The sequence below is a fragment of the Pipistrellus kuhlii genome, unplaced genomic scaffold (genome assembly GCF_014108245.1).
Source record: "Pipistrellus kuhlii isolate mPipKuh1 unplaced genomic scaffold, mPipKuh1.p scaffold_m20_p_3, whole genome shotgun sequence".
Lineage (NCBI taxonomy): Eukaryota > Metazoa > Chordata > Mammalia > Chiroptera > Vespertilionidae > Pipistrellus > Pipistrellus kuhlii.
Window position 1 is genome coordinate 110,815,834 of NW_023425529.1, and position 19,659 is coordinate 110,835,492.

The window sequence follows — 19,659 nt, forward strand, 5'->3', positions numbered from 1 at the left end:
CCACTACCTTCACCCAGGTAATCAATAGTCTGTTCTATGGCTTTAACTACGGTCTGTATGCTTTCACCTGAATGCATATCACTAGCCCACTTCTCAGCTCTGACTGACGGATCGATGTCTGCCTTTATAATATCTCTACTTGCATTCTTGTAGGCTGCCTAACTTCTCAAGTTTCCTCCTTTAGTCATCCTTGTTTTAATTTCTTACTCTGAAAAGGCCTCTCACTAGCATTCTGCAAACATTGTTGCCTTTATCTAATCTTTTATCTTGTAGTCAAAATGATATTCTTAAAATGGAAACCTTTTCAGATCACAAACCCCTTTAAAGCCTTCCATTTCTTTTAAGGAAATATCTTTTGTTTTTGTTTGCTTCTGGCTTTATGTGTCATTTTTCTTCCTCACTTTCTCCATTCCCACCGCTGTCCTCCAGTTCCTTAAGTTGCATATATTCTTTTTCTTCTAGGCTTTGGCACATTCTGTTCCGTTCCTGAAGATCCCCAATATCACCTCCCGTTTATTCCTTCAAAAAGCTTAACTGTCACTTTTTTGAGAGGCCTTCTCTAACCTACCAATCTAAGTTGAAGTTTATTTGTTAATATTGTTCAATGTTTATTTTAGTTTGTAATTTTTTTAATTAAAAAATTTTAAAATATGTTTTTATTGATTTTTAGAGAGGAAGGTAGGGGTAGGGAGAGAAACATTGATGTGAGAGAGAGAAATTGATAGGTTACTTCACATAATCTCCCCAACTGGAGATTGAACCTTTAGTCTAGGTATGTGCCCTGGCTGGATATTGAACCCGTTACCTTTTGGTGTATGGGACAGTAGTCCAAAAACTGAGTCCCTTGGTTTCAGTTTTTTTCATGATTATCTGCTTGATGATTTTAAGCTTCAAGATGGGGATGTTTGGTTTGCTGCTGTATAGCTAAACTATATTTCAGACTGTAGGTACTTACAATATGTACTCATTTATTCATGAATAAATGAAGAAAAATATTTTTAATATTGGCATAAGAGAAGGGCAACTTACTGTTTTAAAGTACTGTTGTGACATATTTGAAAGGTAAATAAGTTCTTTATATATGACCATGTGATACTACTGTTTTTTCTTTCAATAGAGATTATTGAGAATTAGTTGATTACTTTTGGCTGTGTGTGAGCCAAAAAATTCAATGGGAAGTTGCTACTTTTAACAAGCATTTTGTTTTATGTTTATGCTAGTCTTGTATTTACTGATGTTTATGCAAATAAATTTCTCCAGTTTGAACAAAACAAAATAAAGTAGAAGCCCATTTATTTTAAAATTAAAGTATCAGTATTCTTATACTGACCCTACTTTTGACTGGGTCAGCTATTTAGCATATAATGATTCTTAAATATCTAAGTGCTACCTTGGAAATCAGTTGGTGCAGTTTCAGTTGTTGAAAATATAAACATTTAGCTGATAAAATGACACTTTTTGTCTTAAGAGAGTTTTCTTTATTTAACAATTCAGTAACCTTTGAGTTAATTATTTGTTTAAAATTTCTAGCTGATCTAGTTTACTTAGATTATTATAGAATTTGTTATTAAACCAGAAAGTATTGGATTATGTTAAAGCAGAGGAACCATGAGAAAGGTTTGGCAGTGATCAAAATTAACAGTAAAGGTTTTGATTATAGATGGGCATTAAATAGGAGTAAAACGCATTAAAAGATGAGGCCTTCAGGTAGGGAATGGAAAATGTGGAATCTGATGTGGTAGTGCAGTGATCCTCAGGGGCTAGTTCTGAGAGTCCCTGAAGGTTTTCTTATACCTTTTGTGGACGTAGTGCTAAATTTGATTGTCTGGATCAAAATTCCATTTTTGTGTAGACTGAGGAGAAAACGTACTGTAGCTTGATTTTTATTGAGTATTAACTTTAGATCATGGTGAATTGATATTGCTTTTTCTCATCCTTGGAGCCATAAGGAGTTACACTTCTTAGAACAGAAACTTTTTATTTTTCCAGGTCTCCCAGATTATTTTTGTATATCGGTTCACTTCTCAGGTTAGAACTCCTGATAACCTGTGTATATGCCTGAGTATTCTTTTTCTGAGTAAATTGTAGATGGACTGATTATAAAATTGCTTACTGTTATGAGACTTCATTTTTGCCCAGCTCATCTGTTTATCTATATTCTTAGGTTATTAGGCTTTCTTAGTATATAATGACATGGTAACAAACAACATATTGGATTTGTTAGGAATTTCTTTGGTTATTAGGCTTTCTTAGACTTTAGTCACATGGTAACAAACAACATATTGGGCTTATTAGGAATATTTTGAAGGTATAAATGTACAATGGAAATAATGTCTAGCATTGCATTTTTGCTATTATGTCTAGGGGTGATGTAATGAAAACCTTATTCTTCTGTGATTTTAGGGGGTTGTTTAACAAAGCATTTTAAAATAGATGTTGTCCTCTTGAGTCCTAGCAGTCTTAAAAGTTAGTAAGATGCTTTTGTTCGTTTTTCACAGAGGAAGAAATTGAGTCTTCCATTCATTTATTTTGTCAGTAATTAAATACTAAGTTGCTGTTCTGTGTTATGTACTGACTTTAGCTTGTTCATAGACAGACTCTACACCAGTTTAGTAATAATAGTAATAGTAATAGTAGTAGGAGTAGTTGAAATTATAGTACTTTTATTCACTTTACATATATCAACTTAATTCTCAGGACAACCTTATTTATTATTTATTAAGTACTGTTATTTATCCCCATTTTGCAGGCAAGTAACTGAAGAATACAGAGATTAAGTAATTTAGTCAAGGTCACATAGCTACTAGGTGAGAGCTGGGACTTAAGCTGGAATTTAAGTTCTGAGTTTGTGATCCTTTTGTGGTCTGTTGCCTCTTTCGCACATGATTAGAACCAAGGCATTCTTTTGTTTCCTCAGTCAACTTACATGCATTGGAAGGCACTGGGAACTGCAAATATTTCTGACCCCATTATATCCTTAAATATTACTGTTTTTATCTTGGAAATTTGGGTGGGGGTGCTAATCTTGTTCTTGTACTCAAGAACATAAACTCCATGAGAGCAAGGACCTTACCCATCTAGTTTACATCTGTATTTCCACTTCATGCCGTAGTTCTTCGTTCATAGTATTTTCTGAAATATTTATTGAATAAGTGAATTTAGACATGTAACAGAAAAAACCCTACAAACATCCAACATAGGGAGGTAAATACTGCCAAGTACTTTGCCATCCTATTATCAATACACAAAAGGCACAGCCGTTTCGATAGATAAGAAGTAAGATTCAGTTCTTTCCAGATATGATATTGTACCTATTATATTAAACTAGAGGCCCAGTGCATAAATTCGTGCATGGGTGTGGTCCCCCAGCGTGGCCTGTGGGGATTCGGCCAAAACCAGTAGTCCAGTGCCGCCTGCTGCTTCTGTTCATCCTTGCCCTGCTGCGCCTGCTGCGGGCTGGTGCCCAGTCAGTCCTAATCAGGAGAGGCTCTCACCACCGCTGCAGTGGTGCTTGCCAGCTATTAGCCTGCATCTGGTGCCCATCCTGAAGGGGATGGAGAAGGCAGGATATGATTTGCCTTCTGGGCGGACGGTGGGATGCCCTTGCTGACCCGGAATTGGATCCATCTCATCGAGTTGGAACTGGATGTTGGGAGCCACCTGGTGGCTGCTTTTATATCGTTTCGCCTAGGGAGGGGAAGCAGCTGCAGTGCCCAAGGACGACTTCCAGGAGGCTGGTGGTGCTGTCGGGATCATGCCATCGGTACTGGTTTGTTGGTGCCTGGCCTGTTCTCTGGAGATTAGACATGCAGGACTTTTGAGGAAGGGAGTGGCTGCCACCTGGCTGGTGGGCCTCTGGGTCAGTCAGCTGAGCGGCACTCCTGCTGTTGGAGCGCACTGACCACCAGGGGGCAGCTCCTGCATTGCACATCTGCCCCCTGGTGGTCAGTGTGCATCACAGCACAGGTTGACCTGTCGTTCAATCGCTTAGGCTTTTATGCACATAGATTCTCTGTCTCCCCTTCACTGATGTTTCAAATGGGTATATTGGATAGGTGTAAATAGTAAAGCTTCAATCAAACACGATTCTTGTCTTCAAAGGTAGCGTATACAGCATATATGTAGGAAAATTATATGACTATACAAATGTAAAATAACAGTTTTAAACTACATGAAATATGAAATTAAGAAATTAGAGCTATAAATCTTGAGAACTCATTCAACCCTTGGTTTATATGATAGATGGAGGAACAAGTTCAGAGAGGCTAAGTGAATTCTCAGACATAGTGCTATAAAATGTTTCTTAGATTGGAATTGGAACTGTAGTCTCCAAAATAGCATTAGGAATTGCATTCAAAGTTCATAGATAGGATAAAATTGACCTTTGATTGGTCAGGAAAGCAGTATTATTTAAACTGACGTTTTGAAAGTTTTGGGTTGAAGGAGAATGTTTCAGGCAGGAGAATAGGAATGAAAATGGGAGGAAGTAAGAAAAACATTCTGAACATCAGTAAAGCAACAGTTGTACTAACTAGTTGGTCTCAGGAAGTGAGAGGCAGTGTGACTGAAGATTTGAATTGGGGCAGTGATTCGGCCCTTAACTCTTGTTGATTAAATGATGTTTGAGGAAGATCGGTTTAAAAGGAATCTATAGTTTGTGCTGGTGTGGGGGTACACCTAGAGACAGGAAAGACCAGTTAGGAAATTAATGTTTTTCTGATATTAATGAATTAAGTAAATTAGGGGCATAGTGATTTCCACTGTAAAATGATTTGGTACAGGAACCCTTTGGTTAGAAAATTTCTCAATTTATAAAAATTCTGTCTGTATTCACTTTCCCAGCTTCTTTCTTAAAGCAATGTGTTTCTCTTCTCATTTAAGAAAGAAAAATATATAACTTAACTTTCCATTGGTTTTAAAGGTGTGAAGGATAAGTGGTTATACACTTCAGGTAGGATTTTTTTGGCCATTTAATATTTTCATAAGGTTTTTCTGTATTTAATCCAAAGGAAATGTGCCCCAAATATATATAGTAGAAAAAGAAATCCAAGTGAATGTGAACGAATATTTTAGGGTGTTTTTTTTTTTTTTTTTACATTTAGTGGTCATAAGACACCTTTGCTTGCTTGCTTTTCATACAACTGGATTCTATTGCCAATCTCTTCCAGATAATGGTTAGAGGAGGAATTATTTTTTCCTGAGCACTCCTAGGTATCTATCAAAAAGGAAATGGTATAGATTTATTTAAAATGTGAAAAGCATTAATATTACCATTGACACTAAATGTGAGTAATTTGTTTATTTTATTGGTATTGAAGTGCCACAAAACTTATTTCTTTATATATTGGCGCCCTTTTTTTCTTTTTTTTTCTTTTTTTTTTTTATAGCTTGTCATTTTAAAATTTTGAGAATGTGTACATACAAAGGAATTTTTAAAAGCACGTTTTGAATTGCCCATAGATTCAAAAGTCTCCTAGATATTTGAAAGTATGTAACTTATTTAATAGTTATATGCAGAGCATTATCTTTATCCTTTTATTTTTAATTAAGAAATACCTTTAAAAATGTGTTTTTGAATTACAGTTGACATTCAGTATTAGTTTCAGATGTTCATCATAGTGTTGAAACATTTACATAATTTACAAAGGGATTCCTCCTGATAATTCTAGTACCCACTTGACCTATTTGTCCTTAAGGAGAACCTACAGTTGAACCCAAGGATAAGTGAGGGTGTGTACATGTTCATACATAATATGCATACATATACATAGAAAAAGATGACAGGTAACAAGTTCCATATATTAGTCTCCTATTATTTTTGGTCCTTTGCTTTAGTTTTTTCACCTACTTATAATTTATTTTCTCTTGTAATATTTATTTTTGTAAGCTGCTTGAATATTTTAGGGAATGACAGGATAGAGATCCAACAAATGGGAAAAGTATGACAAAGTAGGATATGGTAAATTTTAAGAGATACTAATAAAGCAGTATGGGAGTTAGAAGGTGAAGATCACATGCTTTTGAGAAGGTGACATTTGAGAGGAGTTTTATTGCTGTGGGGATTAGTAAGTCATTTTAGTAGAGAAAACACGTAAGAAAGGTTCAAGGTACAGGGAGTACTTATAGAAAATAACTTAGGACATAGTCTAAGTTGGTTAGGAGATAGTGTCTATATATAGGAATATAGAAGATAAGGCTTGCTTTGAAAAGCCTAAAGGCAAGATTGAGAAGTCTGGACTTAGTTGGATATGGAATGGAGGCCCCTTTTAGGTTTTGTGTTGTGTAGTGGCTTGTTCACTACTGTGTTTTAGGAAAGTGGTGACTTGACTTGGAATATGTGGAATGAGAACTCAGTAATTCCTCTTCTGTCAGTGGTAGAAATAGAGGCACATTCTCTTTGTGGTTGGAATCTGAGCTAATGCTTTAAACTAGTGACCTTGGCCTCATTAGGAAAGCTAAAGGAGGTAAGGACCCAGTCCACATATGGTAACACTCCACTTATACAGAAGTTGAACACTAGTAACCCAGTCCTTTAGAACACAGCTCTGGAATGTAAAAGCTTCCAAAACTGCTTGAAATTGTTGTCACAAAATAAAGCCATGTGGAATTTTTTGTGAGTATGGATAGTTTTACATAGCATTTCTGGTCCTTTTAAGACTTTCTTCTTTTTAAGTCTTAGGTTTGCTAGCTTTATCTCAAAGCAGATAAAGGAGAGGAAGGAAAATAAAATGGGATTCTGAGACATCTAAGGTAACATTAGGAAAGTATCAGTTGTATAGCCTGACATCAAGGTAGGAATTAGAAATTAAAACACACAGGCGCACGCGTGCGCACACACACACATACACACACACACACACACACACACACACACACACAGAAACATGATATGGTATTGAATGTTCACCAGTTGAATGTTAGATTATGTTTGGTATATTACTTTAAGGAAGCATGAACATAGCATATTCCAAATAGTATTGTTGGTTGAGCTATGGAAAATATAGAGAGTATCTTTTTAGTCATATCTGACCACTGTATCTTTTAACTTTGACAAATCACTTTACTGCTCCATATTGCTTTTTTCCTATTGTAAAATAAGTGCTTCACATTTTTCCAGCTTACAAGCTAATGAGGTTATTCTGTAAGAAATTAATAACATGTTATAAATAAAAGCTAGTTCTCTACAAATAGAAATTGCTGAGGATACTTTCAGTAGTAAAATTTTAAGTCCTTAATAGATGCTAAAATTTATGTATTAGTAATTTTATTTTTAGTGAAATTACTTATTAATAAATGACATCTTACTTTTTACAAGGTATTTTGTAGACAATTACTAATTTACATATACTATAATAAATATTCTGCAATATTTTCTTTGATATATTTTTAAATTATCTTTCTCAACACAGTTAAATAATTGTATCAGAGGAAGCTGATTTCTTTTATTTCAGATGTTTTTAATCTCTTTGTAAAGAAATGGATAACTCAGACCACCTTCTTGCATACGGAAGTTTTTGCTCATGCTTAATATTAAATTAATTTTTTCTTAGTTTTGTCCTTTTAGACATTTTTGTTGTGGTATTGTCAGCAATGAAGGGTTCTATTCTTATTGAGGAAATACTATTATGTTTTAAAAATTACTTTTTAAATATGGTATTTAGTGAAACTTATAATAGCAAATTTATTTTGGAAAAAGAAGCTTATTTTTAAGTTATCTTTTTGCTAGGTTTTTCTTTGAGCTTTGCTTTGGTTTAGGGTGGTTGAAGTGAATTGAGAAAAGTTCCTGGTTTTGACAAAAGCGCTGTGTTGTGCATTGCTCAGATGCTGATAAGCTACCAAAAGTTTTTGACTTTTCTTCCTCTCTCAAAGGGATTTATCAGTGTGGATTGCCTTGCCTTCTCTTTTAGAGTCAAGCGTAGAGCCAGGTCTTACCTTTGGTTGGTACTCCTGATTTGGCTGATGCCTAAGCTTTTCTTCATCATCATTGTGTTATTTTCCTCTTTGGAGATCTACCAGACATTATTTACCAGTTATGAAATGACAGCAGGATTTGTATTGTTTGTGCAACCAGTTATATTTTATTAGAAATTTTTACCTGCTGTATAGTTTCAGGGAGGAAGGGTGGGTCAAGGTCATGAGAAGATCTGATAAGTCCAAACTAGGTATTTTATTTATTTATTGTCTCCATTCTTTTTTGTTTGTTAATCCTCACCTGAGGATATTTTTCTCATTGACTTTTAGAGAGAGTGGTAGAGGGAGGGATACACAAAGAGACATCGCCTTGAGAGAAACATATAGATTGTTTGCCTCCTGCATGAGCCCAGACCAGGGGAATCTGAGACCAAGGTACGGGCCTTTGACTGGAATTGAACCCGGGACCCGTTGGTCCACAGGCTGATGCTCTATCCATTGTGCAATACCGGCTAGGGCTCATGTCTCCATTCTTGCACCCCATAATAATAAATTATCATGCTGCATTCTAATTCTTTTAGGAGCAAGTATGTTTAGTGCTTATTGAAGATACATAATATTTGAATTAGCTACCTCTTTAGCTCTTCTTTGGTAAGTTTATATAGGATTCATGATAAATCCATAGGGGTGCTGAGTAGTATATGACAGATATTTTTAAAATTTCTTTTACTATATAATTGGCTGAAATATTACTATCAGTAAAATATTGTCAAGTAACTTGGTCACATAATTACTAAATGATGGCGCTAGTATTCCACTAGGTGATTTGATTCCAAAGCTTATACTCTTAATCATTCTGGTAACTGCGCTGGCTCACTGATAAGCAGTAGTAAGAGGTGGCAACTGGCAGCTATTACAAAACAGTCGTTAGTATACCAGACATTTGGCTCTATAGACATAATTGGTTCTTTGTTATAGAGCGGTGCAGTGGCTAATGTTCCTAATGATGATACTCTTAATTTTAATTTATTTTTCTCTGACTACATTTTGAAAATTAAAATTTCCAAATTTTTATGAAAGAATGAACTTTAAATTTGGAAAATTTGCTTAGGTGGAATAAAGTTTCTGAAGAATAAATGAATATAACATAGTTTTGTGACATGAACATTTCAGTAAATCAGATTGGTAGCTTTCCATTAATGTCAGTGAGCTTTCACTATAAGCTATTGATATTTAGGTTATTTTTTTAATGGGTAATATCAAATTACATTATAATAATTTTTAAAGTAGAAAACTCACTTTAATCATTTGAACAATAGCATATTTGAATCAATAGCATATTTTATGACTCAAATCTTTAATTTGTAATGGTTATAGCCTCTATTTATATCGTGTGCTTACTGGAACAAGAAAATGCTAATTTATATGAGTGCTTTTATATAAAAGTTGAAAACTAGGATTTGCCTTGTCTTTTTACTCAGAAATTATAGAAGAAGGAGTTTATTTTTTTAATATAAGAAATTGCATTAGGTATTCTTTTAATTCAAAATTTATAGAGTAGAGCTGCTTTCCTTCACTTTTATTATATTTTTTCCTGATTTATAAACATTTATAGAAGCAATTAGGATTATTTTTGAATTGCAGGTAACAGTAAAGATCTATCGGGTCTAGTAATAATTAATGTCGTTTTTAAACATTCGTTTAAAATCTTGCTTGGCGTTAACTTGTATTGACATAACCTTCAAACACGTGGTATCTACAGAACGTGTGAAGTGCAATTAACAAGTTTTGCTTGAAAAAGTTTGGTTTGGTTTTTGTTGCAAAACTAGGGCTAAGAAGATGGCGGATGAAGAGCATATTCGGCACTGCATGCTTTACGAGTTCCAATTAGGAAGAAAAGCAAGTGAGGCTGCAAAAAACATCTGTAGTGCTCTTGGTCAAGATGCAGTTAGCGCCAGAAAATGCCAGCGTTGGTTTGAGAAATTTCGCGAGGGAAATTTTTCGTTAGATGACAAGAGTGGTCGAGGTCGTGTGTCCAATTGTGATCAAGAAGCTCTTCAAGCTCTTTTGGTGCAAAATCCTCAAATTACCCAACAAGAGCTTGCGACAACTTTAAATTGTTCACAAAAAACAATTTCCAATCAATTGCGTGCACTTGGCAAAGTCCAAAAGTTTGGAAAATGGGTTCCTCATGAGTTGACCGACAACAACCGTAATCAAAGAGTCACAATTTGCAGTTCGCTCCTCTCTCATCAAAACCGTTTGCCGTTTTTAGAGCAAATTGTTACCGGAGATGAACAATGGGTGCTGGATGTTAATTTGAAAAGGCGGCCTCAATGGTTGGACAAAAATGAGGCTCCGCAGCCCACGCCAAAACCTGACTTGCATGCGAAAAAAGTGATGTTGTGTGTTTGGTGGAATTTTAAAGGAATTCATTATGAACTTTTACCATCTAACCAAATCATTACAAGTGCAGTGTATAGTGCCCAATTGGAAAGGTTAGCCCAAGCTTTAAGAGAAAAAGAACCCGCGCTGATTAATCGGAAGGGCGTAATTCTTCACCAGGATAACGCACGACCGCATACTGCAAGAATCACTGCTGAAAAACTGCGCCAGTTGGAATGGGAAGTTCTCCCTCAACCTTCATATTCTCCTGATATTGCCCCTTCCGATTACCATTTGTTTCATTCTTTGCAAAACTTTCTTCTTGGAAAAAAATTTAATAATGAAGAATGCCTCAAAAATGCATTGACCGAATTTTTTGCATCAAAATCACAAGAATTTTACAACAGAGGGATTAAAATGCTTCCTGAGCATTGGGCACAAGTAGTAGAAAACAACGGCAACTATATTGTTGATTAAATTTTGTTGTATTGTTTAAATAAATTCGATTTAAAAAAGTATTAGAAAACGACATTATTACTAGACCTAATATCTTAAAGGACATAACAGTGTAAGTTATTTAATAGTAATATATCATGAATCTTATTCACGTGTTCCATAATAAATAGCCAAAAGTTGCTGAAAGCCAGTAAGTTTTACAAGCTGCATAAGTTAATGCCATTCAAGAAATTTTACTCATTGATATCCTTTTTTTATTTATTTATTAAGGTATTACATGTGTGTCCTTATCACCCCATTGTTGATATGCTTTTGATAGCTTAAATTTGCCATTTTCCTCAATCCATGTAGAAAATCTAATTGAAGAGAATGTTTTTTAAAAATAGGGTACTTTTTGTAAAATGGGCAGGCTAAAAGACCCACTTTGAGTTTTTTTTCTCTAATATTTAAAGGTTTAGTTGTGTTTCTAGTTGTACTCGGATTCTTAGCTCATGAAAATCTATCAGTAGCCTACTAAGTTAACTTATTAAGAAATTACTCCAGTTTGCAAAAACGAAAGCATTTAACAAGTGGACACACAGGCCTAACAAAAATCAAGTTGTGCTGTATTTGAGCTTATTGAATATGTTATGTAAATGGCGTTAATGCCAATTGTTTGAGATAGAGGCTTAACACATGTGTAGGGGAGGAGAAACAGAGAACTGAAAGGTAATAGAAGAATATTAAAAGGGGTGTAGAAGATGTGGTAGTAATTGATAATTTCCTAAACAATTTTGTTGCCTGCATCTATAAATCTAGCTATATAAATTACTTTAGAAAAATTACCTTGTCTAATTTAAACAATTGTCTGTTAGCACTTTTCTCCTTTACTGGCATTGTGATGATTTATTTCAGAAATATTTATTGACCACTTGTTATGTATGTTAGCACTGAAAAGGTACAAAGGATACAAAAAGTCATATTTTTTGTCTGGCATCCTGAAGCATCATAGGATGTTGATATATCTGAATTATTCAAATTATATTATGCTATATTATATTGTCGTGCTATCTGTGGTGTACGTGAAGACTTTTTTATTCAAATAGGTTGATTAAGCTGTAGATTAATGAGCATTGAGTATAATGAGTTTAGCCTTGGCATTTATCTGGTATCTAATGTTGTTTATATTACCACTTCATTGTATGACCTTGGTAAATGTAAATGTTGATAAAGGTATTTCCTTGGTATGAACAGCTATTTCCTTACCTGTTCAATGGGAGCTACTTTTGGTACTTTTGTTGGAAGCATTTAAGTAGGTAAAATATGTAGTTGCACCTAGCTCAGTTCTTCGTTTTGTAAAGGTGACTGCTCTTATTACTGTGACAGATGAGAAGGATTCCTTTCTTTTGAGCACTGTTAATTAAAAGTAAAAGCTTGCCTACACATTCAGAGGCTTTCTCCATACTTTATTTAGCCTTCTGAACCAGTGATTCTGTGTTTTTGTGGTATTTTGGTATAGCCTTTCTTACCTGGGGCTCTGTAAGAAAATTAATCCATACAGGAAAAGAGTGACTGCTTTCTCAGTTCTCCTAAGAATAGTGCATAGACGCACGAGAGAAAATGAACTTATTACATGTAATGGAGTCATCAGGGATTCTTTTGCTGAATTTAGGGCTGCTAGGACTATCCTATATCTAATTATTTGAGAAATGCTTCAGAATTATTAAATTTACAGACATAAAAGTTGTTGAAAAGTTCACCTTCCTCTCTTTTTTGATGGGTGTAGGGGAACAGTACAAGAATGTAATGCCATATAGCAGTTTGTTAATACTCCAAAACAGAACCATTTCCCTGATCAAGTGATTTTAAAATTTTTCAAACATTATTTTAGGTGGAATAATGTCTTTAGGATCATATGCTTCATACTCAAATCCCATTTGGAACTGAAATTAATTAGTTTTTAATTAAGATGAGTTCGTGCCCAGTTTTTAAGTTTTAAAAATTCATTGAGCTGGATTTTAAAACCTAGTATATAAAGTTTCAAAACTGGTGATTTTTGGAATACTAGTTAGCTCATCAAGTGAATAAAATTACTTCTGTAGCCGAAGAATTTGGGGGAATGCTTTTTTGTTACCGTATTTTTCGGACCATAAGACGCTCCAGACCATAAGACGCACCAGTTTTTAGAGAAGGGAAATGAAGAAAAAAAGATTCTGAAACAATCCTAAAATATTTTATGTGCATTAAAACCCAACATCACAGTCATAAACACATGTAATCAACCCTGTAAAGTAAACAGCAGCATTTAGAACCATTTTAGAGCCGGGCAAGCACACAGAGACCACACAGAGCCGGGCAAGTAAAAAAACTTTTTTTTTAAAGTATATGTGTAGGCTATATTTGGACCATAAGACGCAGGGACTTTCCCCCCCCACTTCTGGGGGAAAAAAAGTGCGTCTTATGGTCCGAAAAATACGGTATATTCATCTTGGAGGTTGACATTGCATTTCAGTTTATTAAAGACTGAGAAATTCTGCAGAAGACAGTTTTATTTATTAGCTTCAACTCTTTTGATCCTGTTAACACCTATTAATATTCTGCAGAATCAGTATTCCTTGGAATATTTTTGGAAATGTTAGTCTACTTAATTTATATATGAGAAATGTTCTAGTCATGCACTTAAATGATGACAGTCTTCAATTTGAGCCTGTCTCTCTCTACATTTATTCTACTCTAACAGTTCCTTTTTTGCTGTACTATCCTATTTTCATAACTATTTGGTTTATATTAGAAATAAAGTGTAATTGTTGTCATGTGAGAGTATATACCAAGTGAACCATCTGCCAGAGAACGTATTTTGAGAAGTATAGCACTGACATATTTGCAGCATCATTTAATTGGCCCTGTCATTGTAAATGGTTTTTGACCTTAGGGATAGACTTCACGAGTTAGTATTTTTTCCTGGGAGAAATTTCTAAACAGGATAAAAAAAAGCTAGTTAACTCTGTAAACATTCAGAGATAGCAAAGCTAGTTGACTTTGTAAACATTCAAAGATAGGGAAGCTCATTAGAGTTTGTCTTGTGCTTTGGCTACCATTAACATAGAACATTTTACTAACTTTACTTTGTGTTTCTTATGTTTTAGAGTTAAAGCTTGACGTTGCTAACAAAGTAAAGGAGCCAATTGAACATTCTCGTCTCCCATTTATCCATTTCCTATGTTACACCTACTTGAGAAATGAAAAAAGAAGGAAGTACAAAAAGGGATGTCAAATTCTGAGGAGAAAAATTAAAGTCTTTTGGGGACTACAAGATTTTTGAAAGGGGTGAAAAGAATGGTTGTTGGGAATGTTTCTGAACATACGTTGGTAGATTAAGAAAGGTATTTTTTGGCTCTTTTAGGAATGACCACCATAAAACTGCAGAAATCAGAATTTAAAAATACTAACTGCATTTGATAGTTTCAGAGATTTGATTCAAGTTTTGAAGAAAGAATAGAAAAAAAAAATTTTCTATTTAGAAATACTATAATCTGGTATTAACTTTGGAATAAAATTAAAGGAGTGGCATTTAAACATGTGGAACAATATACATACATTTTATGTTATATTTTTAAAACATTTTAAAAATTGATTTTAGAGGGGAAAGGAGAGGGAGAGATAGAAACATCAATGATGAGAGAGAATCACTGATCAGCTACCTCCTACACACACACAGTGGGGATGGAGCCCACAACCCTGGGCGTGTGCCCCAAACCGTGACCTCCCGGTTCATGGGTTGACACTCAACCACTGAGCTGCATTGATATAGTGACATGAAATTTCCTCATTTGCTAAATTGAGAATTTGTGTTAATAGTAGTTCAAGGTCTTAGTCCAAACATTTTTATGGCTTTTACAAAGGTTTATGATAGCCTATTCAATGTTAACTAAACTTCATATATCTCTTATTTCAAATCATATTTCCTAAATAGTTAACTTGATGATATTCTACTTTTTCACCATTTTCTCTTTGGCAATATTTTCTTTTTTAAGATTTACACTGAGTGGCCAGATTATTATGATATCTGAACACATAATAATCTGGCCACTCAGTGTGTATTTCAAATAATAAAAGGCTAATATGCAAATTGCCCCCTCAACCAGGAGTTGGAACAATAGGCAGGCCGGCTAACCACCCATGTCCCCCCTACCTGGCCATGCTGGTTGGAACCCACCCATGCACGAATTCATGCAACGGGCCTCTAAAAAATAAAATAAAATAAAATAAAATAAAATAAAAAAATATATATACACACACACACACACACACACGTACCCAAGGACGTGTGTGTGTGTGTGTGTGTGTGTGTGTGTTTATGTAAATTAGAAATTAGAATCTTAATTTTAGTACTTAAAATGTGAGAGGGATTTCAAATTATTTCAATATACTTTAGATATAGGCTTTTCAGTAGAAACGTCTATTCCTATATTATTTATGTTGCTGATAATGAGTTTACTACAGTTTACTTCTATGTTTCATTGCCTTGTCAAACTTTCATAGTTTGATAGAAATGGCAAAGCAAATAACTGTCAAGTGATCTATGTTTAAATGAAATTGAAGGGCCCTAGCCTGTTGCTCAAGGGTTAGAGCAGTGGCTGTGTGGGAGGTAACCAACCAATGTGTCTCTCTCAAGTCGATGTTTCTCTCTTTCCCTTCCCTTCCACTCTTTCTAAAAAATCAGTGGAAAATATCCTCGGGTGAGGATTAACAATAACAAAAAAATTGAAAGGATTTTAGAATTCTACTTAAAGCAGAATGTGTTTAGCATTCTATAATATTTTAAAATAAAATATTTGTTATAAAGACTATTATGATTAGAAAAGTGTAACATTAGTTAAAACTCAGAGTCCAGGAAATAAACTTTTTTTGAATTTTCTGCTGTACATATACAATTTAAGTGTTCTTAGGTGAGTGACTTCACTACTTCGTGCCTTAGTTACCTTATCAGCAAAATTTTGATGATTAAAAATATTTATTAATTTTTTACAGAGAGGAAAGGAGAGGGATAGAGAGTTTAGAAACATCAATGGAAGAGAAACATTGATCAGCTGCCTCCTGCACGCCCCCCAATGGGGATGTGCCCGCAACCAAGGTATTGTACATGCCCATGACCGGAATCGAATCTGGGGCCCTTAAGTCTGCGGGCTGTTGCTCTATCCACTGAGCCAAACCTGTCAGGACCCCTCTAACTTTATTTTAAAATAATTTGACCTACCAAAAAGTTGCAAAATACTACAAAAAGTGCCTATTACCTTCATTTAGCTTTTCCTATGTTCATATTTTATATAACCATAAGACAAATATAGAAATCAGTAATACTAACCAATCTGTAAATATTCTACTTAATGACCCTTTTCTGGTCCAGGATTCAATCTAGGATCTTATTTGTGCATAATTGTCATGTGACCTTAAGTCTTTTTCAATGTGGGCTGGTTCTTCATTCTCTGCCTTTCATCATCTTGTCATTTGTGGAGTACTAGCTAGTTAGAATGTCTCTCAATTTGTGTGTCTGATGTTCTTTCATAATCAGATTGAGATTATACATTTTTGGCATGGATACCACAGAATTGATGTTTTGTCCTTATCAGTGCATTATAGAATGAGGTATATAATATTGATTTGTCCTGTTATTGGTGATGATATCATGATCATTTATTAAGAAGGAGTCTGCCACGTTTCTACACTGTTAAATTCCTCTTTTTCTCTGTAAATAGCGAGTGTCTTATGAGGAGATAATCTTGAGATAAAGTAAATACCCTGTTTCTCAACATACTTGCACCCATTAATTTTAGTGCCCCTTGATGATTCTTGCTTGATAAGGATCTTTTGAATTTAATTTGAATTTAGGAACTTGCTTTCCTTAACATCATTTTGTTGACTGGTATATCATATTTTTTGTCATAGATGGATAAGAAAGGAATTAATGTAAAGACAGCCTATTTTATAAAACATCTTTTTCTTTCTGTAGTTTTTTATACTCATATTTTTCTGAATGCTCTTAAGAATGTAGCACAACACAAAAAATCCTGGAATTAAAAATGTGGTAGAAAGCTGATTTCTTTTTCCCTCTCCCCCTTATCTATACTTCAATATACTATATTCTGGTCATCATAAAAACAAAGCTAGATATTTCATACTAGCAAAACAGGTAAAAAAGGTACTAGAGAAGTAAAAGTAAAGAGCTGAATTAATAATGAAAAGAATTTGCCACAGTGATTTAGAGATTTTTCTTAAATTCACTTTCATTAGGATTTTCTTTTTATTGTTAAATATACAATAGAAGCCTTTAAAAAAAATCCTCACTTAAGACTATTTTGATGTTTTTAAGGTGTATCCCATTTGACAATATATATAAGATTGTGGTTTAGAAATAATCTTCTTTTCCTCTAGAGCCAATACAGTACCTTTGCTAACTTGTTGTAAGGAAGTTGGGTTTTGCTTGTTTGCTTTTTGGCAATGTCACTCAATTTTTAAAATTGAACATTTGAATTTGGCAATAGCTGTTTTTTTCCTTACTAATTTTAAACCTGGAAAAAGAATATTGGAAAATCTATAATGGGTGCCATAATTTAGCTAAATTTGGATCATCCCAGGATAATACCTTTGAAGTTTCAGCTTACCATACTAAAAATTAATCCTAAAACCGATCCCCAGAAGAGATCCATGAAAGTAATATTTTTGATAAGTTTTGTTTTCTTTAGGATTAGGAAGTTGAACTCTGCGGTGTCTACTTTAGGTATCAGCCACTTGACAAAATTCTTCTTTTTGTTTCTTGGATAGTAGGCTTTATTATTTATAAAGTATTTACTGAATTTACCTAACTCTTCTAGGAGCTGCAGATACCAAACTCACTCTCTATCAAGGATGTTCTTTCATTTTCTTTTTAATGCCAGCTGGGCTGTTCTGGACACTTAGAGGGATTTGTGAGAAATTCTTTTTCTTTGTAGATGTGCCTTAGAACCAGTAAAATTAGTGATAAAAGATGAATAGGAAAAAGTATTCCATCATGCTTTCAATGTAGCATAGAATGTCTTGTTTGTTTTATGAGTAATCTGCAAATCTATAAGTTAGCAAGTTCAACTTAAGATCAGTTAGTTATAGCACAAGTGGATAGAAATGATAATCTTTGTAAAAATGTGTTACCTTCTATTTCATTGCTTAAAAATGATTAGGTGTAGCTTTACCTCTTTCTTCAATATGAGAGATGTTTAAAACTAGCAGTATGTGCTCATTTAATAGTTTAATATTGAGAACAAATATTGCAAATCATCTAGTTTGTACATTTTAGGATAATTTCTTAGAGTGGATTTATACATAAACTATTTAGGTTTATTGCTTCTGATTTGAATATAAAAATTTAAGCATTAATGGGAAATGCTAAAATGGTTTTATTGATATACTGGAATATCTGTTTCAGCATTGCTGGTTTTGTTGGCTTTGGTTTAGGATTTATTTTCTAGTGGAGTCCTGTGTATTTACTCTTTTTCCTCTTGAAATATCACTTAGAAGAATACTATCTATTAAAATAGAATTAGGTAAAGTTCTGCTGTGTCATTTTTATGACCCTCCATTAAATCTCACAAAAGATGTTCTTTCGCTTTTGATTAATGATCTCATCTTGAATTTGCCTTTACATTTTCTTTATAAATGGTACAATATTAAACCCACAGTCTCCATACAGTATTTACTCCTAAAGCAAAAGTGATACCATCTCTCCTCATTGATTCAAAATAGTGTCTATTTAGGGAAATCTGTTGCTCATTTATTTTTGAGTATAAATATGTAGAATCTACATGTTTTGGTACTTCAGGCAAAAGAAAGAAGTTGTATCCTGAAAGTGGTCCAACTTGGGAGAAGTTTATAAGTAGATCTCTACCTCCAGCCAACTCACTTGCCCCATAACCTAAGGATATTTATTTTGTTGTAGTATATTTAATTTATATATTTTGCAGTATGATAATCAAAGGTTTGGTTCTCCTACTGAAAGAGAAATTGTAGACTTAGCCCAGTATTAATTTGAGCAAGATATGATTTCTTGGGGGTTGTTTTTATTTTCACAACGCAGAGTACTAACCACTATACGATCACTGCCTAACCACTATACGATCACGGCAGTTGTTTTTATTTTCAAAGTGAAAGGAATCTGTAAACTTAAAAAAAAAAAAAAAATGGAACATTTTCTTTTTGCCTATATTTTCATTCAGATATGTTGCTACTGCTGATTAGCATTTAAGAACTGAAGGAAAACTGGAAAATTTGGAAAATCATTTTGTTTATAATATCAGAATATCTTTTTAACTATATCAATGTTAAATTTTAAGATCTCATTAGTTTGGAAATATTGAATAATTTTCCTGGTTTATATTGAAATATTAGATTCAAAAAAGATTGATTTGTCATGGAAATTGATTTAGAAAAGACTATAGGATGATTGTTTAATAGTTTTAATGTAGCACATCTTGTTCCATATAGGTACAATGAAAACATAAATAAGATAGCCCTGGTGTATTAATTTTAAGCCTTTCACATCTGTTAAAGAGCCATCCCCGTAGGCACTCCAGCTATGGAATATTTTGTTAATCTATGTGGGATTTTTGTATTCTTGAAAATACCTAATTAGATTGTATTTCTTGAGGTACTCAGTATTCAGATCTTTATCTAATTTGTATTCCTTTCCTCTTGTCATTCCTCACATAGCTCTCCAATGTGAATATACTGTAAAGTACTGTTTTAAGCTACTGCTCAAAAAATATAGTCTTTAGTTTCTTCAAAACTAAAAGACTTCAGGACTTAAACTCTGTTGGGAACTTAAAATGAAAAAAAAATAGTTGGCATAAAGCCTCATAAAGTATTTTTGTAGTTATTAATTTGATACCTCTTGCTGTT

At 33.9% G+C, this 19,659-nt stretch overlaps 1 protein-coding gene across 7 annotated transcripts in view; it reads left to right on the top strand.

Moving 5' to 3' along the window:
* Nucleotides 1-19,659, top strand: part of TSC22D1 (TSC22 domain family member 1) — a 131,382-nt gene that overhangs the window by 11,060 nt on the left and 100,663 nt on the right. Inside the window, exon 2 of one of the 7 annotated variants that reach the window (XM_036456191.2) lies at nucleotides 13,878-14,368. The exons of the other annotated variants lie outside the window; for them this stretch is intronic. Within the exon in view, the coding sequence (XP_036312084.1) occupies nucleotides 13,878-13,890 (13 nt within the window). The 3' untranslated portion in view covers nucleotides 13,891-14,368. Of the gene's footprint in view, nucleotides 1-13,877; nucleotides 14,369-19,659 lie in introns of those variants that run through there. 7 annotated transcript variants of the gene reach the window in all.